The following is a 26,247-nucleotide window of genomic DNA, read 5'->3' on the forward strand; positions in this document are numbered from 1 at the left end:
GGAATGTAAATGACTGACTGACCGAATGAATGCCACGAGAACGCTTGTTGCAATTTGCTCCTTTTTTAGCATAATCTTTATTATTTTTGTATATTTTAATTTTATTTGAAACAAAAAACCTAAATTACAGTTAATGATTTAAAAAAAAAAGAAAACTAATGAAAAGTGTTTGGAAACTTTGAGTTTTAATAATAAAAACAAAATAAAGGGTAAAGTGAATAGTACCAAGATTTATTTTTTAGTGTAAAAATGTAGTTTTTCATTAAAGTGAACAGTACTTGGAGCTTTTCGTTAAAATTCCCTTAAAAAAATTGGTTAGTAGCTGACTTCCTTTATGTGGAGAGATTCTTCAACTCTAGGCAGTACGATACTTATTATTATTAAGTAGCGAGAAGGTTTTTTTTTCAAGGGTTTTTTTAATTATATAATTACATATGATTATTGTCCCGTGTTATATGCATACCGAAAAAGCTCCTAAGTGGTGAGGTGGTTTTCTTTTGATTTTTTTATTATAAAATATTTTAATAAAACATTCATGATACTATTCACTTTTAACTTTACCATTCCTAACTCTCCGGTTTGACAAGTCAATCTCGGACCCAGAAAAGCAGTGTGTCCGATTAACCTTTAGACCTCGAACCCTCGCATACCCCGGCCATTAGAATCTGTCGCTCCCCAGTTTTCGTATTTCTAAATTAAAGAAAAATATATTCTGCCATTGTAACTTTCTAAACCTTTTCTTCCCGTAAAGAATCAGAAACAGAAAAATTTGGGTTTCGCAATGGGGGACATTCTTTCTTTGAGACAGCGTCTAGGCTTTTTCATCAACGTTACTCTTTGTCCAAGATTCTTGTTGTGACTTTCAGTACCATGCCCGTCCGTGAAAATGACGTCCGTTCTTTAATTAAAGAAAATAATAGACTGCCAATATCAATACATTTTTAAAAATATTGATGCGCGTCTGTTTTTTTAATAAAGAACAGATATCATGTACAGAGAATTTCTGTTATTTTAACATACATCTTTATACGAGCTTGCATAGTTTCTGTTTAGCTTTGTTTTGGAAGGATTTTGTCGATTTCTCTTTGCCGATTGTATTTTACGGTACATGGAACATCTTTGGCATTTTATACTCTCTGTACTTTAATTTCTTCTCACTTGCATTGCATACATTGGCAGTGGGGGAGGTCTATAATTACTTCATGAAACCATGCCAGTCCATACTGTATATGCCGATTCTTCGATGAGATGAAGGTGAGGGAGATTCGAACTTCCCTGTATGTTTATTGATCGCTGATCACGAACCTGAAGAAGATGGGGAAGGTGGACTTGGCATTGAGTTTAACAGAGGAGATGGATTCGTGTAGTTTGGAGCTTGCTGGTCCTATGGATTTCAAACGACAAACGATTGTAAGCAGTTAGAAGTTGGGGATATGGTTTGGTGTAGTATAGTGCTTTGAATTTGCCGTCCACTTTCCTTGCTCGTTTTCGAAATGATCTGTATCAAACATGACTCAAATATCGACAGTTTTCTTCGAGCAAAATTGTTGTTTTTAGCAGACTGATTAGGTTCAAATTGCTGGTCCTATGGATTTCAAACGAAATAAACCGTTGTAAGTAGTTAGAAGCAGGAGTTACTATTCGGTTTTCGATTTGAAGGTGTCTCTTCCTATTGCCAATTGGTATCGTATCTATTAAATAAATTTCTTTGCCCATTTTCGAAAGATTTGTATCAAACATGATCAAATTCGACATTTTTCTTTGAGTGAAACTGTTTTATTAGCAGACTGATAATTCAGATTGTAAAGGCTGAAACAAACTCATCTTGCTAGGAAGCAAGAAAAGTAGCTTCATCCATTATTGCATAGCAGAGAAACCAGACTTACAAACCCGATTAAACAATACAAAATGCATAGTTACTCCATAACAAGAGTTATGGCTAATCGAAAATCAAGCTAAATTTCAGAACAAAAATTAAAAATTTCAGTGGAGGTGAAGTTCCTCGGCGATTCCACTTATTCTTCCTCAGCATCCGCTTCTGCAAAATTCAATCCCTGGCAAACCTCCCCATTGGTGCTAAAGTAGGATTTCATCCCAACCAATTCAGCAACCCTTTTGGCTGGCCCCGAACCCCTCGGAGTATCAATACCACATCGGACAGTCTTAATTTTTGGAAGCACATCTCCTACCTCAGCAACAACTGAAGGTGACTTACCATCCTCCGCCGCACCTTGGTACACCACTACCTCACTTGGAATCTCCCACCTCTTCTTCACCCGGCACTCCGGTCCTTGACTCCTGGACATTTCACGGCCAATGCCACGCGGCTTCCCTGCCAAGGATACCCGCCTCTTGTCACACCTCTTGCTGTCATCCTTGTCATCCTCGGGCCAAGATCGCTTCCGGCCATCACTCACTGCCGAATTCCCTATCTGATTGTACCTGCTAGGCACAACCCTCCCAGGCTTGAATGGTGTTTTCTTGGCGGGCGCAGACTTCTCGGCTCTGTCTTTAAAAAGCTTCTTGGGTTCAATTGATGCAAGAACCTTGTCTTCCTTCTTCACAGGTCTCTTAGACCCTCCAACAGTAGTCGCAGCCTGTTTAGGAGCTTGAACCTTGGACACAGTTTTCCGTGATTTCGGGCTCAAACTCTTGCCCCGCTCTTTTGTAGCCCTCAATTCATCAATGTCCTGAAGTTTCCAAAAGCAAGATTTCCGGCGACTCTGCGTTGCCTGAACAGGGGTGATCTCGAGCTTACTCGGCCTCTGAAATCCTGCTCCAGCTATAATCTCAGAGGGCCCCAAACTCATTCCTCTCCGATTAACCTTTGGCCTCACACTCATCATCAAAGACTCAATCTTTTTCAACCCGTCCAAATTATTCACACTCTGTTTCGGCTCCATGAACTTCGCCGCCACAACCCTTCCTCGCTTCTCTACCGCCTTCTCGTTTCTCTCAGCCTTTTCGAGTTTAAGCGCTTCGAGCCTCGAATTCAATCGACTAATCTCCTTCTCAATCTCTTCAATTTCAGCATCGATCTTTCCCTCATCTCGAACTTTCTCTTCTCTTTCTTCAACCTCCCCAATACCCTTCTTCTTCGCGACCACCGAGATGGGCTCAAGATTCGTATTTGTGTTCAGCGGCTTGAAGGGCACCAAAGATTTGACACGGACAGGGGTTTTCAGAATCTCTGGGCTCAGGTTCTCTTTGCTGCAACCCGAATCAAATGACTCGGAAGAACGATTCAGCGAAAGGGGTTGCAGTAGCTCGGACCAGGAAGCTTTTACGAAGGAGGAGCCGCCTTCGGAGTCTTCGTTGTCGAAGGCGGCGTTGTTCCAAACCTGAAGGTCTGGTGCGTTAATGGCGTCTGGGTATTCAACAACACTCATTTTCGCTCACTGGGTTCGAACGATTTTAGGAGGATATGGAAGATTAGATGATGGGTTCTTGTACTGTTAACTGCTGATTTGCGATTCTTGGATGTGAAAGAGAGAGAGAGAGAGAGAGAGAGAGAGAGAGAGGATATTGATTTTCTCTGTATTTTGAGATTTTTGACCGTTGGGAAGAAATTTAGACGTTGGGGCTAGCCTGAGACTCCATGTAATCGTAGCCGTTGGATGCTAAACGGCTCCTATAGACGCTCCGATTTGAGTTAAAGTTTGCTTTCTATACGAGATTTAATGTTTTCTCTCGTTTTTTTGGACAGATTCGTTTTTACCTTTTGCATATGTTTGTAGCCAGTTTATTAGTCAATTTGCTATTATTTTATGTTCATTATCCTTACTCTGTTTTTCAACCTGTACTTAGATTCGAGAATTGAGGCAAGATAAGGCCCATTTGTCTACCATTTCTCAGCAAGCCTATTTTTCTGCTCATCTTCAATTGTAATTTGCCAGTCAAATCCTGAAGCATATGTCAGTTGAGTTCTTCTTCTCCAAGCAGTGAACTTCCGTTGCACTTCATCAGATGTGGCCCAACTGAAGGGACTGTCTGTTGGATTGAAGACGAATCCACTTTGGTTCACTTGTACAAAACTCCTTCAATGGTACATTGGGTTATGCTGAATTACTGGAGTTTTATTTGTACACAATATTTATAGAGAAGACAAACAGGTTGTTAATTTGTTAAAGTATCTCAGATTAAGGTTCATCCTTTTTGTTATGTTTGTTGTTTTCGTTAATTTATCGGATGATATTATTAACATATTTCTCTTAACTTGCCACGAATGACACTAACATTGTCAGGCTGCCAGATTTACGTGGCTAAAAACACCACAATGGACTCCCAGGAGTTTGTCTTTCACTTCCTGACTGATTGTTGGGGCCGCACCATTGATGCACTCGATTCGCCTGCCAATGTACGAATTGACAGTACCAAATATTTCAACACACAATGATTACTTTTAGATGTGAATCCGAATTTCGAAATTTGTTTAATAAAGAGAATAAATCACACTTATTTAACGTGAATTAAATGCAACGATACGTTACATTTTGGAAAGACTAACCAATCATCTTTCACCCATTGTCGGATGTGTTTGAATTGGAAAATGCACATTTAATTAGATTATGGAAAATGGAGCATGTACTATACAATGTTATTTCACAAATTTAGCGACATTGTGTAAATAACACTTACCCTCGTTTTCTGTACATACTTACCGGTCAATAGACGTATCCTTCACTACATGAATCACGTGTCTTTTATAATTCTATCCTTAGCCTGGATCAAAACCAATAGGAAGGGAGATCAAGAACAAGAGTTCAATGGTTAATCTTTTTTATTTTCGTTTATGATCGGTACTAAATTTCTCTTTATTATACACAATTTGCTTTGCAATCCTATCCGTGATGGCACAACCTTGGGTTAGGGTTTTTGAGTTTTAAGGGTTTAGGGTTTAGAGTTTTAGGGTTTAAGGTTTTAGGGTTTAGGGTTATTTTAGGATTTAGGGTAGGTTTAGGGTTTTAGGGTTTTTTAAGGGTTTTGGGTTTTGGTGTTTAGGGTTTAGGGGCTTGGGTTTTATGGGTTTAGGGTGCGTTTGTTACTGGATTGTCTCGGACTAGACTAGCTTCAGGGACAAAGTTGGACTGGCTTAGACTAGACTAAGCTGGACTAGCTTAGTGAAGCGTTTGGTGCAATGTCAGACTAAGAAGCAGACAAGGTATAAAATATCGATGATATCGGAAATATCGGTAGTCCAAAAACACGGAAATTTCGATAGAAATATTGGGATATTATCGATATCGATAAAAATTGAATAAAAACCACGGAAATTGTAATAAAAACTTGGAAAATTTTATTGAAACTTTGCAGGATGTTTATTTAGTCAATTATCTATTAGTTTATCACAAAAAAATTGGAAGAAAATGCATTGCATGATGAATTTAACTGATTTAAGTTGATTATATAGCGAGCTGGCAAACATTGTGAGTGTATAAAATATGTAGTAATTAATGAAAGAAGTTTAAACACACCATAATCATTTATATATAATGAATTAGTACAATATTTTACACTTCATACATTGCATGGTAAGATACATGAGTGACTTAGTACCACATAGAGTTCCTATCAAGGTCTAAAATATCGATGATATCGGAAATATCAGTACTCAAAAAACACGGAAATTTCGATGGAAATATCGGGATAATATCGATATTTTAGACCTTGGAAGCAAGATAATAACAAATTTTAATATTATATTATTTAATCTAATATATATTAATATTTTATTATTTAGTCTCTTTTTCTTTTTCTACATTCTCTTCCTCTCTCCCCAAAATTCATTCCACATGTGCAGATCATTCAAACAATTACAACGCAAATCAAATGCCAATTCCAGATCACATCAAACCCAGTTTGAAATTTGTTTGTACCATACTTGACCAATCCCGAAACTACTGAGCACCGGTCAACGTTATACCGTCAAGGACCCAGAAGAGCTTCCCTTCAACCAGGAGGCCAATCACAATGCGACATGTGTCGACATCAGAAGCCAATCACAACACGACACGTGTCAATGTTAGAACAAAACTAGAAACTCTCCTCTATAAATAGGGATCATTCTCCCACAATAATCTCTAATGTCATTTTGTACTAAACTATTCACTAGAACTCACAAAATGAGAGCTTGAACCTATGTATTTGTGTAAACCCTTCACAATTAATGAGAACTCCTCTACTCCGTGGACGTAGCCGATCTGGGTGAACCACGTACATCTTGTGTTTGCTTCCCTGTCTCTATTTATTTACGTACTTATCTTCACTAGTGATCGAAGCAACCAAGCGAAGGTCACAAACCTGACACTTTCTGTTGTACCAAAGTCCTCGCTGATTTTGTGCATCAACATTTGGCGCCGTCTGTGGGAAACGACACTTATTCCCACTCTCTTCAGCTTTATCAAGCTGGTTTCCACTGCTCGTACACTCTCTTTTGGCCAAGCATCTCTCTCCGACATGGGGAGCGAAAGAAGCTATAGCACACAGAATGACACCCCCATTGGACCTAGTATGAAGCAACAAAAGCAGGAAGGAAATAGAGTTACTCTTCAAGCTAAAGTCGATGAGTTAGAAGCTCAGAACAACAAGATAGTGATGAGGAACGAGGTTCTCCAGGAGCAGTATGAAAAACTTTTTGAGATGCTTCATGAGGCTAGGCATGCTCAAGCACACAAGCTCGTCGCCCCTGCTGAGGTCAACAATCATCTGAATGCCCCCCAACACGGAGGGTCACCGATATCCAACATGGACATCCCTGATAAGGATCGAGCTACACATCAATGTGATAATCAACATGAGACTTCTCTCAACCCAGCTGCTTCAACCCGAAGCAGAAGGAGTAGAGGAAAGCACATCCTCACAGAAGGAGTGGAAGGATCAAAAGCAGTCTATCGCGATTGTCGAGACTTCCTAAAGCAACGTCGAGAGAATCCCATCCACATAAGCTCGAAGATCAATGACCCAAGAGTTTCTGAAAGACTCGGTCCTCTCCCACGACCCAGGCCAGCAGTTAATCTAGGGAATGGGCAACAAGTCCCAGAAGAACATGAAGGTACAGGGGACTCGGAAATGTTCCGACATACTCACTCTAGGAGTCAGTGTGATGAGTCCAAAGAAAAATCACGCTATCTTGATCAAACTTTCCTACTTACAAGAGGCGATGGGGACTTACGGAAGAAACCTTCAGTGGTGCACGACTCCACTCAGGACCCCCTTGTCCTACAGCTCCTGGAGGAAGTAAACAAGTTGAAGGCTGAACGTCAAGCCGAGATACCTGACTGGAACCAACCCAGGCCTGGGCCCCTCACAAGAAGGATCCTCAACACCCTCTTCCAACCAAAGACAAAGCAGAAGCTTGGCTTACAACTCTATACTGGAAAGGAAGACCCGATTGAACACCTTAACCTCTTTGAGTCCACCATGGTATATCGGAGACACACCGACGAAGAACGGTGCCTTCTCTTCCCCTCCACCCTCTCTGGCGGAGCTTTAAACTGGTATTGCCGTCTTCCGCATGAGACAGTAGACTCATTTGAAGAGTTGAGGAAGCTGTTTGTCTCTCAACACATCTTCCAGACCGATCGCTTGCATTCCGCAGATGACTTGTACACTATTCGCCAGAAGCCAGACGAGTCGTTACGAAAGTATGCTGGCCGCTTCAGCCATGAGTATTCTCGTTGCACTGAGGCAGATGACAAGACCGCCCTCAAGGCCTTCACGGCAGGCTTACGTGACTGTTTCCTCAAGTACATGATCAATGCCAACACTTGGAAGACTTACTCTGAGGTGATGGCACAAGCTTACAACCATGCCTCCGCCGAGGCAATGACATATCAAGGGAAACCCCCTACAGTCACCCCTTATCAGCAAGTAGGGAGTGGAAGCCAGATCCAACCAAATGAGAAGACCTCAACCTTCCAAACAGTAGCAGCACACCCCCCTGCCTCATTTAATGCTTCGCCAAGTCAGCAGACATATCAATCCCAGGGCAAAAGGAAAGATTTTCATCCTCACAAATCTCATTTTAATAAAAAGAATAAGGGGCACTATCGCGATAACTCAGGATATCGTCACAATAACGCCCGTCCCCAAGCAGTCAATGCAGTGGGCCAATCACGTGTCAAGACAGGCCTTCCCCCGAGGTATGAGACATACACACCTTTGAACGCTACATGTGCGGCCATCTACCCCAGTATAGCTCATTTGATACCAAAGCCAAAGCCAAGACAGCCAGATTACAAGTCCACGAAAAACACGGGCATGTTTTGCTGCTACCACAAGTATAATGGCCATGATGGCGAGAAGTGCGTCATCCTCCGTGATCATATTGAAGCTTTGGCACGTGAAGGAAAAATTGATCAGTTCCTCCTTCACCCTCCAAGGGATAACCGTAACCAACGCTAGGTGAATGTGATATATTCTATAAGCGGCGGCACACATATGTCTGAATCTTCCAATAGGGCCATGAAAAACAGTGAATGAACTTTGAGACCTGGCCATCAAGTGTTTCACGTGGAAGACATCAGGGGAGGCAAGTATCAAAAGCCTAACTGGGATCCAATATGTTTCTACCCTGAGGAAGAAAGAGGTATCATATACCCTCACAACGACCCGCTGATCGTGGAGGCTCACATAGCAAATTTTGATGTGGAACGAATCCTGATAGACACAGGTGCTTCAGTCAATATCATGTTTGCTGAAGCTTTCAAGGCACTTAATGTAGCTGAACACTTGCTCGATCGCTCGATTTCTCCTCTGATAAGCTTCTCTGGCGATATCGTGCAACCTTTAGGGAGTATACACTTACCCTTCACCATTGGTACAGGCCCCTACACAGCTACTATTACCACTAACTTCCTAGTGGTCAATTGCCCGACGGCATACAATGTCATCTTTGGGCGCACATGCATCAATGATCTCAAGGCCATGGTATCCACACATATGTTGTTGATGAAGTTTCCAACCCCTTTCGGCAATGGATACATCAGGGGAGATCAACTTAGTGCTCGATCATGTTACAACACTTCAGTTAAGCAACAACACCTGCCTGTCCCCAAGGAGACCCTCTCTATACATAACCAGGTAGTAAAGACCAGTCCAGATGAAGCCAACTCGGATCTTCATGATGGCAACAGTCAACCCGACGACCCTCGAGATGACTCATTCACCCAGCAAGCACAACCCGCTGAAGAGTTAGAGAATGTCTCTATCTCCAAAGACCATCCAAATCGCATGGTGAAGATTGGCACCACTTTGTCACCACCCCTTCGGTTGTCGCTGATCTCTTTTTTGCAAGAGAACGCCGAGGTCTTCGCTTGGTCATATAAAGATATGCCGGGCATCTCTCCCGATATCATCTGTCACCACTTGAGTATTGATCCCAAGACCAAACCAGTAAAACAGAAGCGAAGATCTTATGATGTTGAACGATACGAGGCGATGAAAGCAGAAGTTGAAAAACTCAAGGACATAGGCTTCATCCGTGAAGTCAATTACCCAACATGGGTAGCAAATGTTGTCCTTGTTAAGAAAAATCCGACCAAGGAAAGTCTCCTGCTTCAAAAGGTCTTGTGGAAAATGTGTGTCGACTACACCGACCTAAACAAAGGATGCCCGAAGGATAGTTTCCCCCTTCCTCTCATTGATAGACTTATAGACTCTACGGCAGGGTGTGAGCTCTTGAGCTTCATGAACGCTTATTCAGGATACAACCAAATCCTCATGAACCCCTCAGACCAAGAACACACAGCCTTCACTACTGACAGGGGACTATATTGCTACAAAGTCATGCCTTTCGGCCTAAAGAATGCAGGAGCAACTTATCAGAGACTAGTCAATTCAATGTTCGCCGAATAGATTGGGAAGAGCATGGAAGTTTACGTTGATGATATGTTAGTCAAGAGCAAACATGCTGACCAACACATCACCAACCTATCTGAAACTTTCACCATTCTAAAGAGGTATCGAATGAGGTTGAACCCTAACAAATGTGCCTTCGGCGTGGGCTCTAGCAAATTCTTAGGCTTCATGATTAGCCAACGAGGCATTGAAGCTAACCCCGAAAAGATCAAAGCAATCCTCGACATGAAAGAGCCAGTAACTTCAAAAGACATCCAAAGCCTTACTGGCAAGGTGGCAGCCTTAACCAGATTCATCTCTAAGGCCACAGACAGATGTGCTTCTTTCTTCAAAGCACTCAAGAGAAATAAGAAATACATTACATGGACGGAAGAATGTGCCAAGGCATTCAGGAACCTCAAAGAGTACATGAGTAAAGCCCATCTGCTCTCCAAACCAGAAGTTGGTGACACTCTCATTATCTATCTATCAGTTTCGGCTTCAGCAGTCAGTTCTGTTCTTATTCGAAAGAACAGTGGTGTCGAACGGCCCGTCTACTATGCTAGCAAGGCCCTACAAGATGCGGAGACACGATATTCCAACATTGAGAAATTAGCTCTAGCATTGGTCATGTCTGCTCGAAAACTTCGCCCTTATTTCCAAGCACACGCCATTATCGTGCTTACCAATCACCCTCTTCGATAGATACTCCAGAGTCCTGACACGTCTGGGCGAATGATTAAATGGGCGATAGCATTGGGTGAGTTTGACATCTCCTACCAACCAAAACCAGCCGAAAAGGGGCAAGCAGTAGCAGATTTCATCGCCGACTTCACATATCCTGTTGACATTGCTTCTACACCTGAAGCAGTAGCTTCATTACCATCGGAAGCTCAGAAGATAGAATCAACAACCCCAGCATGGAGTCTGTATGTTGATGGCTCATCCAACCAACAGGGCTGCAGAGCAGGATTAGTCCTCACTACCCCGGACAAAGTGGCGATAGAATACGCTATTCGTTTCAAATTCAAGGCATCGAACAACGAGGCCGAATACGAAGCCCTTCTAGCAGGCTTACGTCTGGCCAAGCACCTTGGGGTTAAACAAATTGATAACTTCAGTGACTCCCAATTAGTGGTTAACCAAGTCACGAACAACTTTGATGCTAAGGATAGCTCCATGGCAGCATATCTTGCGCAAACACGACTTTTGCTCAAGCACTTCCACTACCAGATCACCCAAGTTCCTCGAGCGGCAAACAGTCATGCAGACGCTTTGGCTCGCCTCGCCTCGGCAGTGGAAGACAAGATTGGGAGAAAAATTCATGTTGAATTGTTGGTAGCACCAAGCACCATGGTCGCGGAGGTGTGCAATTTACAACAAGGAGATAGTTGGATCACCCCAATTTATAAATTCCTTGCCCATGGCACCCTCCCAAATGACAAAGTCCAAGCTAAGCAGATTCGATACAAGTCTGCCCGCTACTTGATCATTAATGACCAACTCTACAAGCGCGGTTTTACCCTACCATACCTAAGATGCCTTACACATGCGGAGGCGGAAATTGTCCTTCGGGAAATACATGAAGGAGTCTGCGGAGATCATGCTGGGTCTCGATCCCTAGCACACAAGACTTTTCGCCAAGGATACTATTGGCCAACACTCCACCAAGATGCCATCAGAATATCTCGCTCATGTGATAAGTGTCAACGCTACGCAACTATCCCTCACTCATCTCCCGAGCCGCTCACTCCTATGATCAGCTCTTAGCCCTTCACCCAATGGGGACTTGATTTGATCGGCCCAATGCCTGTAGGGAAGGGCAAAGTCCGCTATGCAATCGTTGCAGTTGACTACTTCACAAAGTGGGCTGAAGTATAACCCTTGGCAACCATTACTGAGGGAAAAATAGAAGACTTCGTATGGAAGAACATCCTTTGCAGATTCGGCATTCCCAATGCGATAGTCACAGATAATGGGCGGCAGTTCGACAACAAGAAGTTCAAGATGTTTTGCTCTAAGTTCAACATCAACTTATGTTTTGCCTCTCCAGCCCATCCCCAGTCTAATGGACAAGTCGAGGCCGTTAACAAAATAATCAAGCGCATTCTAAAAACTAGCTTGGACAAAGCTAAAGGTTGTTGGCCAGAATTCGTACCCCAAGTTCTTTGGTCATACCGCACTTCATATCGGACTTCCACAGGAGAAACTCCATTCTCACTTGCTTTTGGTACAGAAGCAGTTGTCCCGGTTGAGCTTGAGCAAGCAACATACCGAATCCAGAATTACATGCAGAGTGAGAACGACAAACAACTAATCTTCAACCTGGATCTAGTCGAGGAACACAGAAATCAGGCTCACCTGAGGAATGTCGCCTACAAGCAGCGCATTTCCAACTACTATGACTCAAGGGTCAAACCTCGCTCTTTCAAAGTGGGAGACTGGGTACTGAAGAAAAGATTACTATGTGATAGGGTCCCGAGTGAAGGAACACTCGGTCCTAACTGGGACGGACCGTTCGAGGTCGTCGGCATCAGCCGCCCTGGCTCCTACAAGCTCAGAAACTCCGACGGCAAGACCCTTGGCCATCCATGGAATGCTGACCACTTGAAGTACTATTACAAATAGACTCACATTGTACAAGTGTTAAGCTACAGCCGTTCGGCATCCTATGTAACAAAGACCATTTGGTATGAATTCAATAAAGAGGTGATTTAGCCAACTCGGCCCTAAACTCTTTTACATTATGAACAATGAAACACTCAAGTGTTGAAGCTTCAACGCAAATGTTTCCAATACAAAATCAAATCTAAGTATGTGTCAACAAGACTATACAAAGGATCTATGCAAACATAGTCAAACATTCATCAATGATAGGGCAAACACTTGAAGCTTGACAATACAAACACTTGCTTGATAATGCAAACACTCATAAACATACAAAACAAAAAAAAACTCTCAGGCTTATAACATGGCACATGCCATACAAACAACAAACTAGTGCAGGTAGAGTACATGCAGAAAGTGAAAGCACTTCTAGTCATCCTCATCTGAGGTTGAACCCCTGATCATATCACTATGAGTCCTACCGCCATTTTCTGCATTTCCAAACTCATCATCACCCTGATGACTCTGCTTATCAGCACTAGCCTCATCACCAGACTCATCTGCACTGCTAGAATAAACGGCAAGGTTGAAGGTTTCACCTTTTTGATGATGCTCATCTATTTCTTCACGGTATTTTCGAAGAACGCTTCCATCATCATAACGATCAAGGACAGCCATCCATTTCCTTTTTTTCAAAGTGAACTTCCCGGGTACAGCGAGGTCTAAGGACATGGAGAAAGGCCGGGGAACCCAAGAACTCCTTCACAGCAGCTTCATTCTCAGTCGGGATACTACTTTTCAGCTCAGAAACCTCAACCAAGGCACTATCCAACTCCCCTTTAACCTTGGAAACCTCGAGCATAGTTGTCTCCAACTGTTTCTTAGTCGCCTCAAACTGTACTTTGAGTCTCAAGTTCTCACCATTCCGCCTCTTCAAACTCTCAAAATGTTGATCCCTGACTTCAATGGCCTCAGCCAAAGCTTTGCTCGTCTTCCTGGCATCATTCACAAGCTGCTTATTCTCTTTCAGTTTCACCTTGCACCGCTCAGCCTCTCGCAGTCTGTCGTGATACTCAGTCATGACCTGCATGACAAGACGATCATCGCTACCAAAATAATGCTAATAAAAAGGAGAAAACAAGGAAATGACAAAGTAACACTCACATATGAAGACAGCTTCAACATCCGGTCACAATCTGATTCATCTTTAGCTAAAGGCTTTCCGAGCTCATCGAAAGTGAATCGACGCCCTGCCAGGCAATTATTGATATACCCAAAGTCCTTTGGCCGCATGGCAACCTTCAAATCCTTCCAAGGGACACTGCCAACCTCTTCTTTATCTTTACCCTTGCTGCTAGAACTAGGATCACCTTTCTGCCCAATGTGCTCCCTAACTGGAGGAAAGATAGGATTGATAGTAGGAAGAGGAGGCAACAATCGCCTATCTTCCCCGGCAACTATGGCAGCAGCATATCCAATGGCCTCAGCTTCAGCTCTCTTCGAGGCAGCAACCTTGAGGACTTCTTCTCGAGACTTAGTTTTAATGACTGGTCTCACTCGGTGCTTGCGAGCTTCCTTGTGAAACAGGATGTCTTCTGAAGGAACTAACATGGGCACTCTCATTTTCTTGGTGCTAGTCTCCACTTTCTTGCCCACCTTCTCCACTGAACAAGGAAAATCAAAGTAAGGAATACCACATTATATATCTATATAAAAAAAAAAAGGGAAGAACAAGGATCAAGTGAGGATACAACTTACTCGCTCGTCTCTGGCACTCGGAAACTAAGGGCTGGAAACCGTACTTTCGAAACAAGGGTCGTAGCTTACCCAAGTGTCTATCTTCTTTAGGCACCCTCAGCACTTTCTCTACATCAGCTAGCTCCTGTCCGGAGAGTTTGATGGTGCCTCGTGTCACTGCATGAAGAAAAATCTTAGAAGCAAGAGAAAATCACAACAATAGCAAATAATGAGAAAATGGATACATTACAACCTATAGTCTGGAAGTGAGTAGGAACACGTCGCTCATGCGTAACACCCTTAGCATGCTCCCAATCATTATAAAGAAAGCACCAACGTTTCTTCCATGTGCAGTACGCCTTTCTCTTATAAAAAACAACACGCTCTCTCTCACTCCGACATGCACATTCATCATAACCAGTACATGCTTTCACCGGGCGCATCTTATAACAGTAGCGCCACTGATGGAAGGAAGGTTCACCTAATCCACACTCCATCCATATAATATAAAACCCGATCAAGGTATCCCAGAAACCAGGGTTGAGTTGCCCCGGTGCATTATTGAGGAAATGAAAAGTCTTTTTCATTAATCTGAAAGAATAATATTACAGAGTATATATACAATCAACTGTGGTAAAACTAAAGATACCAAAAGTAAAAGAAATTATTACAACAGTAACTTTAACTAACTGTTAACATCTTTCACATTTTTATATACTCTATTATTCTCTTCACACCCCCTCAAGCTAAACGGAGAGGATTGGAGGGAAAGCTTGGACCTCAGATCAAGAAAACGTTGACGAGGAAGAGATTTAGTGTGGATGTCAGCAAGCTGATCTTGGCTGCAAACAAACTGAACAGTGAGAAGCTTAGCAAGAACAAGCTCCCGAATATAATGGTAGTCGATTTCAACATGCTTGGTACAAGCATGGAAGACCGGATTCGAAGCCAAAGAAATCGCTGAAATGTTATCACACCAAATCTGAGGTAAAACAGGTAATTGAAAACCAATATCAGCAAACAATTTGCAAATCCAAGTAATTTCAGCAGCAGTATGGGCTAAGGATCTGTATTCAGCTTCGGTGGAGGACCGAGCAACTGTATGTTGCTTCTTAGCACTCCAGCTAATGAGGGAAGGGCCAAGAAATATACAGAAACCGCCAGTAGACCGCCTGTCCCAAGAGCACCCAGCCCAATCTGCATCCGAGTAAGCTGTAAGGGTGAGAGAAGAAGAGACCTTGGGAAACCACAAGCCAAGACCAAAAGACCATTTGAGATAGCGTAAAATACGTTTGACAGCTTGGAGATGAGGAACCCGTGGAGAATGCATAAACTGACACACAAGGTTCACAGCAAAGGAAAGATCAGGCCTAGTCCATGTAAGATACTGAAGAGCCCCAACAATATTCCTATATTCAGTAGGATCTTCAAGGAAAGAGCCAGTGTGATCAAGTTTGGCAGAGCCGAGAGGAGTAAGGCAAGGTTTGGCACCATCCATGTGAGTTCTTGTGAGCAAGTCCAAAATATATTTGGATTGATGAATGAATACACCCGCAGGAGAGCGCTGGACTTCTAAGCCAAGAAAATAATGAAGATCGCCGAGATCTTTGACAGGAAACTGAGCAGTTAACTGAGATACAACAGTGTTACAGGCAATAGAAGAGGGGCCGGTCACAATAATATCATCCACATAGACGAGAACAAGGACTAAAGCTGGTTGGTGAAGGATAAACAAACTGTGATCCGATTGAGAAGCATGGAAGCCAATAGAAAACAAAGCAGATTGAAGCTTTTCAAACCAAGCCCGGGGAGCTTGTCTCAAACCATACAGTGACTTCTTTAAGTGACACACATGATGAGGATGAGCGGGATCAATAAACCCGGAGGGTTGAGCCATGAAGACATTCTCTTTCAGATTACCATGTAAGAATGCATTACTAACATCCAATTGATGTAAAAACCAGTGAGATTGAGCTGCCAGAGTAAGTAATATCCGGATGGTGACTGGTTTGGCCACTGGACAGAAAGTCTCACTAAAATCAATGCCTTCTTGCTGGTTATACCCATTTGCCACTAATCTGGCCTTATAACGATCCACAGAGCCATCAGGTTTGCGTTTAATGCGAAAAACCCACTTACAGCCGACTAAGTTTTGAGAAGGAGAATGAGGAACAAGCTGCCAGGTTCCTGTATGTTGCAGAGCATTAAATTCATCTTGCATTGCTGCCCGCCAATGGGGATACTTAGAGGCTTGAAGATAGGTTGAAGGGACATATGCACTGTCTAAGGGATTGGGTAAGGGATGTTTAGTAGCTGTGTATGCTTTAGGTTTAAAGATGCCGGATTTAGATCGAGTTTGCATAGGGTGAGCAGAGATAACAGGGGAAGGGAGAGAGGTAGGGGAAGCTATGGGAGAAGGAGGGGCAGGAGAAGGAGAGGCAGAGATAGGAGAGGGAGATAGAGGTTGGGTAGAGGGTGTGGCAGGGTGAGGAGCAGGACACGGTGAAGAAGGAGGAGGATATAGGTGGGGAAAGTCAAGGGAAAAATGAGAGGAAGTAGTAGGAGAAGGAGTAGGGGAAGAGGATGTAAATGTGTGGAAGGGGAAAGAGGTCTCATCAAAATATACATGTCGAGATATGTAGACTCGATTGGTGATTGGATCTAAACAGCGATACCCTTTATGAATCAAACTGTAACCAAGAAACACACAAGGTTTACTTTTAGCATCCAATTTGGAAGTGATATAGGGTTTTAACCAAGGATAGCAACTGCAACCAAAGACTCTGAGCTGACTGTAATCAGGAGGCTTGCGAAAGAACTGTTCCCATGGAGAAGGTTTGGAAGGAGGAGGCAACCTATTAATAAGGTAAGTGGCAGTGAAGAAAGCCTCCACCCAAAATTGATGAGGCACTTTAGAAGCAATCAATAAAGTTCGGGCAGTTTCAACAATATGCCGGTGCTTCCTTTCAGCACAACCGTGTTGCTGGGGAGTGTGCGGACAACTGAGATGATGTTGAATACCACAAGTAGCAAGATGCTTATTAAAAGTAGAACTAAGAAACTCACCCCCTGAGTCTGTGCGTAAAGTACCAATCTTGAAGCCAGAAACATTTTCAACCAAAGCTTGAAATTGGACAAAAGTAACAAAGACATCCGATTTATGTTTGAGAGGATACAACCAAGTATACTTGGTGAAGTCATCAACAAAAAGAACATAGAACTTGTATCCACTAACAGAAAGTAATGGTGCAGGGCCCCATACATCAGCATGAACAAGTTCCAATGGTCTAGATGTGACACTAATAGAAGCATGAAATGGCAACCTAGCACACTTGCCTAATATACAATTGGAACAGAAGAGCTGATCAACAGAAGCAGTAATAGGCAGGGAAGACCGAGAAAGAACAGATCTTAATGTCTTGATCGTTGGATGTCCCAAGCATTGATGCCAAATATGAGGTGATGTCCTTATTGCAGGAGTAGCAAGATATCTGCTGGAATGAGGAGGAAAGGCAGAGAAGGGATAGAGACCATGGTGAACAGGGCCTCTAAAAAGCATCTTCCCCGTAGTAAGATCCTTGACATTAAAGTAAAAAGGATTCAGAGTCACAGAACACCAATTATCCACAGAAAACATATTGGCAGAAAGCAGATCATGTTTTAATTGAGGAACATGTAAAACATTCTTTAATTGAAACGTAGCAGAAGGAGTGCGAAGTAAAGAAGAGCCAGAGTGATGGATTTACAAACCTTGGCCATCACCAATATAAACCTTCTCAGAGCCATGATATGGTTGTGGATTCTGCAAATTCTGAATGTTATTGGTCATGTGGGAACTTGCTTCAGAATCGAGGAGCCATGGAGGAGAGGAATGACCAGGAGGATTAGCGTACATAGCAAGCTTGGCAGGAGGAACACAACCTTGAAAATTAAGATTCATACGATGACTGCAATCAATGGCTTGGTGGCCTGGGTCTTCACAGATCTGGCAAGGAGAAGGTTTAAAGTTATTGAAAAACCGAGAGCCGCCACGAGAACCACCGCGATTCTGAAAATTGGAGGTGGAGCGATTGAATCGATTACGATTGTTATTAGTGTTGTAATGTCGCGGAGTACGAGTGTTGTTGAAGGAATTGCGCTGATCACGATGCTGAGCAGCGTAGGCTTGAGGTTTAGGGGGAAGAGATGGTGTAGGGAGCAAAGGAGGAGCGGTGTTAGAGGATGCTTGAAAAGCCTGAAAAGGTTCAGTAGATGAGCCTTTGGCATGCTGCTTCCGTGCAAGCGCCAGTTCTTTGCTAAGCAAGAAACCATGAAGATCATCAACAGTCGTATCAGCAAGACGAAATTGGACGGAATCAACAAATGAATCATAGTCATCAGGAAGGCCATTGAGAATGATCATCAGCAGATCATGATCATCAACGGGGGCGCCAGCAGCCGCAAGAGCATCGGTGACTTCCTTGAGACGCTGAAAGTACTCAGAGATGGAAGATGTGCCTTTAGTGATCGATTGAAGAGTTGACCGCAGTTGATGAATGTGAGATCGCGATACACCACCAAATCTCCGTTCAAGATTCTGCCATAATTCCCGAGCAGATTGAACACCAACAGTGAAAGGAAGCAAATCCTCAGAGAGTGTAGAATTAATCCAGATGATGATATTCTAATCAGTTTCATACCATAACTCGAAGGCAGGATTAGGAATCATATTTCCTGAAGAATCACAAAGTAATTGAGGCGGTGCAGGTTCAGATCCATCAACAAATCCAGCAAGCTTGTACCGACGGAAGATCGGATCAAAGAGAGATTTCCAAACGAGATAATTGTGGTGTTTCAGCTTCGTCTGAACCATGCTTCCGATGTTCTGGATTGTGATGTGATTGATCGAGACCTGAGTAGAAGAAAGAGAGGGAATAGCATCCTGAGAAGAAGGAGAGTGCGCAGGCATCGGAGAAGAAGAAGTAGCCGCCATGGATACAAAGGATCAGGGAAGAAAATAGTGGAAGAGATCTGTTTGGTTGGGAAGAAAACAGCAGAAGGGATCTGTTTGGGTACTGAGAAAATGATTAGAGGATCGAAGTCGTTAGACTTCCGGCGGAGGATACCATATTGAGGAAATGAAAAGTCTTTTTCATTAATCTGAAAGAATAATATTACAGAGTATATATACAATCAACTGTGGTAAAACTAAAGATACCAAAAGTAAAAGAAATTATTACAACAGTAACTTTAACTAACTGTTAACATCTTTCACATTTTTATATACTCTATTATTCTCTTCATGCATAACCAATAAAAGACAGCATCCGTTGCAACCACGGATGCAAAGGTAAATTTACCCCCAAGGTCACTAATGTTTGGGTATAGAACATAACATGACCCGTGGGCGGCTCAGAAGGCAATTCTTCACAACGCACCAAACGTATTCCTACACTACGGGGGATACTACATGATCGCCTTAAGGCCTCAAGCTGCTTTTCGCTATCTAACAAGTTATTTTCTAAATGGTCCGCTGTGAACTCAGAGCGAAATATGGGTATGGCGTCACAAACAACCCCCTTACCCACTAGCATAGAGGAAGAACCAATATTGGCTAAGGTTTGACAATTGTGAGGATCAGAACGAAATATGGGTATGGCGTCACAAACAACCCCCTCACCCACTAGCATGGAGGAAGAACCAATATTGGCTAAGGTTTGACAATTATGAGGATCATCCAACGTTTCTTTCATACCAGACTCTAACAAAGGCCATGAAGACCCTGACATGGCAGGCTCAAACCTAGAGCTAGAGCTAGGGGAGCCCTCATCACTAAGACTTCCAGACTCCGACATCTACAACAAACAGAAACAAACTCTATCACTACATGAAGGATCAAAACATAAGGAAGCTCATAGGGCATGCAGAAAAGCACAACCAGTTCCTTATGTTCTTAACAGAATACATGAACACTCAAACAATTCAACAAGAATGAAAACATCCGATCTAGTGGAGAAGACTACCAACCTGAAGATGGTGCAGCAAAGCAATGTCAGAATCCCTCTCAAGTAAAGAGCACTATGTCTTAAAAAATCACTACAAGATGAGCAAATGAAGGTAAGGTAAAGAATGGAAACTTATCCTTCTTATATATAGTTAAACATGGCTATTGATATTCAAAATTCAAATTCAAACCGTGAGAAAGCCCCACATGGAAAATCTTCAAACTTCTAACACTAGGGAGTTTCAAATTTCAAATGTTTCAGTTCCCCTCTTCAAAAAAAAAAAAAAAAAAAAAATCCAAAAAAATCCGAAGGGGGAACATAGTAGCTTCATCAATGGAGGACACATATCAATCTCAAAAGCTTCGCACTATCTTCATCAAGATAGTGTGAAGCAAAATCAATTTATGGTGCCAACAAAAGCTTCATCAATGGATGACAAATATCAATCTCAAAAGCTTCGCACTATCTTCATCAAGATAGTGTGAAGCAAAATCAATTTATGGTGCCAACAAAAGCTTCATCAATGGAGAACACATATCAATCTCAAAAGCTTCGCACTATCTTCATCAAGATAGTGTGAAGCAAAATCAATTTATGGTGCCAACAAAAGCTTCATCAATGGATGACAAATATCAATCTCAAAAGCTTCGCACTATCTTCATCAAGATAGTGTGAAGCAAAATCAATTTATGGTGCCAACAAAAGCTTCATCAATGGAGGACAACTATCAATCTCAAAAGCTTCGCACTATCTTCATCAAGATAGTGTGAAGCAAAATCAATTTATGGTGCCAACAAAAGCTTCATCAATGGAGGACAAATATCAATCTCAAAAGCTTCGCACTATCTTCATCAAGATAGTGTGAAGCAAAATCAATTTATGGTGCCAACAAAAGCTTCACCTATAAAGCTTCAACCCCAAAGCTTCACCTATAAAACTTCAACACTAAAGCTTCACCTATAAAGTTTCACCTATCAAGCTTCAACCCTAAAGCTTCACCTATAAAGCTTCAAACACAAAGCTTCACCTATAAAGCTTCAACACTAAAGCTTCACCTATCAAGCTTCAACCCCAATGCTTCATCTACAATACAAAATTTCAACACCAAAACATATAAAAGCTTCGCACACTCTTCGTCAAGATAGTGCGAAGCTAATTCAAGTTTTGTATCCTAAAAATAGCTTCAACTAGTCACGCTATATACCCAAGCAAAAATCTATAGTCAATAAACCTTACCTATTAAACTATTTCCCAAACACAAAACCTTGTGACAAATAAACAAATTTTGTTCACAAAACCAAGATTCCCTTGAACCTGTACAAAAACACGGGTCAACACAAACATTTGTTTTGTTCTTGATGCGAAAATTACTTGACACACAAATTAACCCTCTTTTTGACAATTGTAGTATAGATGTAAGTAGGGTATCGTTCTAGGCCGGGGATTAGGAGGGATTGCTAATCTATTCTAAATTAACTCAAAAACAAAAAGAAACAAAGTTAAAAATGTAAACAAAAGATTTTAAAACAAGAAAGTAAAAGGGGGATTTGAGTTTGGTGAAGTTGAAAGTAAAAACGAATAAACTAAAAACTTAAAATAGATTTTAAACAAATTTGGGTTGAATGGATAATGGAAGGCTAGCTAAGGGGTTCTTCTCCACACATGTCTTGCTTGCATACAAAATGATTTCCAATTGCTCTTCGATAAGTTATGAATACTCAACGCCCCAAATTAACCGTGAATTGCACTAATTAACTCTCAGTTTTTCAACAAGTTATTAGATTGGATGATTGCATACGACAACCCAAAACATTCCCTACAAGTTCCCTACATGAATTGCATAATAGAGATACAAGCAAGAATCATTAAGTTCTATGAAAAACATAAGCATTGACGAGGCACTCGTTACTATGATTTGCATGAAACTTATGCCAAGAATTTACTTAACGTGATTGTGACTAGCAACCTTCACTACTTGTGAATATAAGTTCATAACGATTAGGTGAAACTCCCTTATATTCTAGCGTCAAATTCATGCATGAAAATTAAGCGTGCACTCTCAACCAACATACACAAATTAGTTTTTATACGAACGAATAAGTAAATTGAATTCACAATTCAAGAAACGCAATTGGAAGTAATCAAATCATATAGCAAGCATAAACATGGTTTTGAATCCCCCCCTAGCCAAGGGGGGTTTAGTTCCTCATTATTACAAAACAAAGATAAACAAATTTAACCATTGAAAAACAAAGGGAAGAAAGCACCTAAACGTTCCAACGATCCATGTTGGATAGCAAGCGCGTCCAAGGACTTTTCTCCTTCTCCTTGCCGCCACAACAAGGTTGGAATGATGTTGAAGGGTTGGTTATTTGGAGGAATGGATGGGAAGGGGTTTAGATATGTAGGAGAGGCAAGGAAAGGCTTGGAGAATGGTTAATTTCTGGATGATTTGAATGAGGTTGCTGCCATGGTATTTATAGGAAGAGGATGGACATGTTTAATGCAAAAATCTGGTGGAATGAAGTAGGTAAGGCATGGCAAGGTGGAGAATTGTTGGTGAGGGTAGGTTTTGAGTCATCCACTCACATGTCATGGTGAGTTAAGCATTGCATCATCCACTCAAATGTCATGGTGAGTTAAGCATTACATCATCCACTCAAATGTCATAGTGAGATAGGCATTGCATCATCACTAAAAAATCTGGTGGAAGTAAAACAAAGGGAAGGCCACGGCATTGATGAATTTTATGGGGTATGCATGGTTTTGAGTAAAGTTTTGGCCAATCCTTCTAGAAATTTATCCCTTCTTGCAACTTGTATTTGTTTCACCAGATTTTTAGCATGTTCCTAGCCTCTTTTGTCTTCAAATTCGTCCATCCATCTTGCTCATATCATATGTAATCCATTACAAGCTCAAAACTGCTCCAAAATGCACCAAAATGCACTTTCTTGCTACCTTAGCCATTTGGACCTACAAACACACGAAAATGGCTTAAAGTACTAAAATAACTAAGAACTAATAACGTAAATGCAAGAAAACTAGTTAACTAAGTCGCATAAATATGCGTCTATCAGTTCTACACCCACAACATCCCTGTCATAACCAAACAAGCAATTATGTATATGTTTCCAAACATATTATAATAAATCAAACAACAAGCCAAAATCCCAAGTTTAACTAGAAATCCAACCCAAGCAACCTCTTTCCCTCTCTTCCTCTTCCGCCTCCTTTCATCTATCAAATTTCTGCAACCTTTGCTCTTCTCCAGTGGAGCTGAATTTTGGACACCCTATAGTTGTTGTTCAGATGAACAACTTTCAAGAAGGAATCGTTTCTGTTTGAGCGACGGAAATTAAAGTGTTGAGGCTCCAAACACGACAGTCGGATTCCCGCAGATTTAAAGACTGCTGTGATGTTTCGAAGATCTGGAAATATTTAAACGTTAGTTCATTCTGAATTTTTGATATGTCATGAAAGAGATGATAAGGAACAACTTCGATGAAGAAAGTATGTTGATCTGAACAAGAGAAAATGGAGTTTCGAAGCTCACAACAAGTCTGACAGGTTGACAGAAAAATGATGAACAGTCACTCATCATACCTGAATTTCTGGATTTTTACTGCTCCGATGGATCTCAAATTTGGATATGTTGTAGCTGACAAGGTGAGGAACAACTTCGATGAAGAAAGTGTGTTGATCTGAACAAGAAAAAATGGAGTTTAGAAGCTCACAACAAGTCTGACGGGACAGAAAATTGATGAACAGTTACTCATCATACCTGAATTTCTGGAGTTGTACTACTCCGATGGATCTCAAATTTGGATATGTTGTAGTTCACAAGATAAGGAACAACTTTCATGAAGACGACTTTGCGATCTGAGCTATAGAGAATGATGTTATATTGCATCCACTCAGGCTGATTAGTGGAAACGAAAAGCAATTCCACCAAAGAAAAGATGAAAAAGAGAGAAAAGCTACTAATTGCACTTGATCTTGTCTAGTCAATAGCATGCAGCATCAAACACACAAAAGTTGGAAATATTTTTAGATAAGGCATATACAAATGTGTGACATCGAAACAAGGATTCGTTACTTTGACAAATTAGTAACAAGCGAGACACCTCATTCGGCAACTTTCTTCGCCTGCAGACTTGGGGGACTCCCACCATATGCTACTGCACCTTGATACTTGGCAGTCTCACAACCACTCAGTGACTTGGATTTTTCAAGTCTCCAACCGAGAAGTTTTCCTCACTCGGGAAATTAAGGGAACACTACCTCAAACTACATGCTTCACTCACAAAGCTTCAACAATACAAGTTTCAACAAAAGAAAAAATTCAAAGAACTTTCTGAAGAAGGCTTTGGTGTATTTAACACAATATGTTGAAATGAAGCAAAGCTTATTTATTAATATTTTCGATAAGCCACAAATATGTACATATACATGAGTCAAAATAAACAAACAAAAGGGAGCCTTCACAAAGGTTGCTTAGGGGAAGTCTCAGCAGTCGGTAGAGCCCCAGAAAGAGAAAGCACCGGAGGGTGGTTATCCGGAGCCTCAGTACTGGACAGAACCCCAGAAGGAGGAAGCATTGGAGGTTGATCATTTGGAGCTTCATTATGCGGTACAACCCCAGAAGACGAAGGCAATAAATGCCTTTGGAACAAACCCACAAACCTTTTATGATCAAGTAAAGCCTGACCATCAGATTCCTGCATCTAGTCAAGTTTCCTCTTCATGTTTGTAGCATAGTCATGCGCGAGCCTGTGCAACTGTTTATTCTCATCTTTGAGCCCTTTAATCTCCTGTTTGAGACTTATCACTTCAGCAGCCAATGATTCAACTTGGCGGGTTCTAGCAAATAGGCGTTGGGCCATATTAGACACAGAAGCTGCACAGTGAACACTAAGAGCCAGAGAATCCTTAACAGCCAACTCATCAGACCGTTTGGAAAGTAGTCTGTTATCTCTGGGAGTGAGAAGGTTCCTGGCCACCACCGCAGCAGTCATATCATTCTTCATCACAGAATCCCCAACGGTAAGATAACCAGTAGAGGATATGAAGGATGGGCGCCATATGTTGTCTGGAGAAGGCGTGGCTGCCTCTTCTCCAAGGTTCAAGTCAAAATGACGGTCGGAGGGGCCAGACATTTTCAAAGGTGTTGAAGAGAGAAGAGGTCAGACAAATCAAGATCTTAGAAGTGCAAGAAGGGAGCTTCTACTGGTGGAGATTCAGGTGTGCTGTGGAACTTAATGCCAGCCTCTATAAAAATCTGCACTCAACGGAACTTCAGAAATCGAAGAGGCGTTTGCTTTCTCAAAAGCTGGGCTGCTCAGAGACCACGAGGGCTGATCTCAAATATCGAAGAGGCGCTTCCTTTCTCAAAAGCTGGGTTGCTCAGAGACCACGAGGGCCGATCTCAGAAATTGAAGAAGCACTTGCTTTTTCAGCCTCATCAGCACCTGTCACATGCACACTCAGCTTTGCGGAAATTACGGGCAATCTGTCGAAGATTTCTGGTGAAATAGAAAGCACGTGAATCTTACTGTTCAATCACCATTCTCCACACGCACCATCAACTCCTCGGATACCACATATAACTTTGCCAAAGATCTCTGACAAAGTTTAGGCACGAGAATTTCGAAGTTCCAGCTACCCTACTATTACCCACAAGGGTAAAGGAATAGCACCACTGCTTGACAACTGGAAAGTCCCTATGTGTGTCGACCTTCGTGTTCTGCGGCAAGACAGGCTGGCAAGAACGTCCAACCTTTACTCACATTCGAGAAAAGACTCCCAACATAATTACTTTCTCAAAAACCGAAGCAGCACCGCTTTCCGAATCTCGAAAGCCAGATCCTCGACGGGATTGCTTGTTCGAAAATCGAAGAGGCACAGCTCTCAGAACTTCGAGAGCCAGATTTCCTTAGATAAAGCTTGTCTGTAATCTTCACACGTAACATCAGCTTTCCAGATACCACATACCACTTTTTCAAAGTGCTCTGACAAAGTTAAAACACGTGAAGCTGGCAGCTTCCACTACATTGCTGTGACCAAGAAGGGTAAAGGAATATCA

General features: G+C 42.0%; 1 protein-coding gene and 1 pseudogene across 1 annotated transcript; both read right to left on the minus strand.

Annotated features, from left to right (window-relative positions):
* Positions 1-1,800: 1,800 nt before the first annotated feature.
* On the minus strand, positions 1,801-3,550 carry LOC126582597 (uncharacterized). The gene has a single exon (XM_050246761.1). The coding sequence runs from the start codon at positions 3,387-3,389 to the stop codon at positions 2,016-2,018; it is 1,374 nt and encodes a 457-aa protein (XP_050102718.1). The 5' UTR covers positions 3,390-3,550; the 3' UTR covers positions 1,801-2,015.
* Positions 3,551-12,585: 9,035 nt separating this feature from the next.
* On the minus strand, positions 12,586-19,754 carry LOC126582594 (uncharacterized; annotated as a pseudogene).
* Between the last annotated feature and the right edge of the window lie 6,493 nt (positions 19,755-26,247).

The sequence above is a fragment of the Malus sylvestris genome, chromosome 9 (genome assembly GCF_916048215.2).
Source record: "Malus sylvestris chromosome 9, drMalSylv7.2, whole genome shotgun sequence".
NCBI classification, from domain to species: Eukaryota; Viridiplantae; Streptophyta; class Magnoliopsida; order Rosales; family Rosaceae; genus Malus; species Malus sylvestris.

Excerpts from the sequence above, each read along its gene's own strand:
- LOC126582597 (XM_050246761.1), bottom strand. The coding sequence starts at position 3,389 with ATGAGTGTTGTTGAATACCCAGACGCCATTAACGCACCAGACCTTCAG.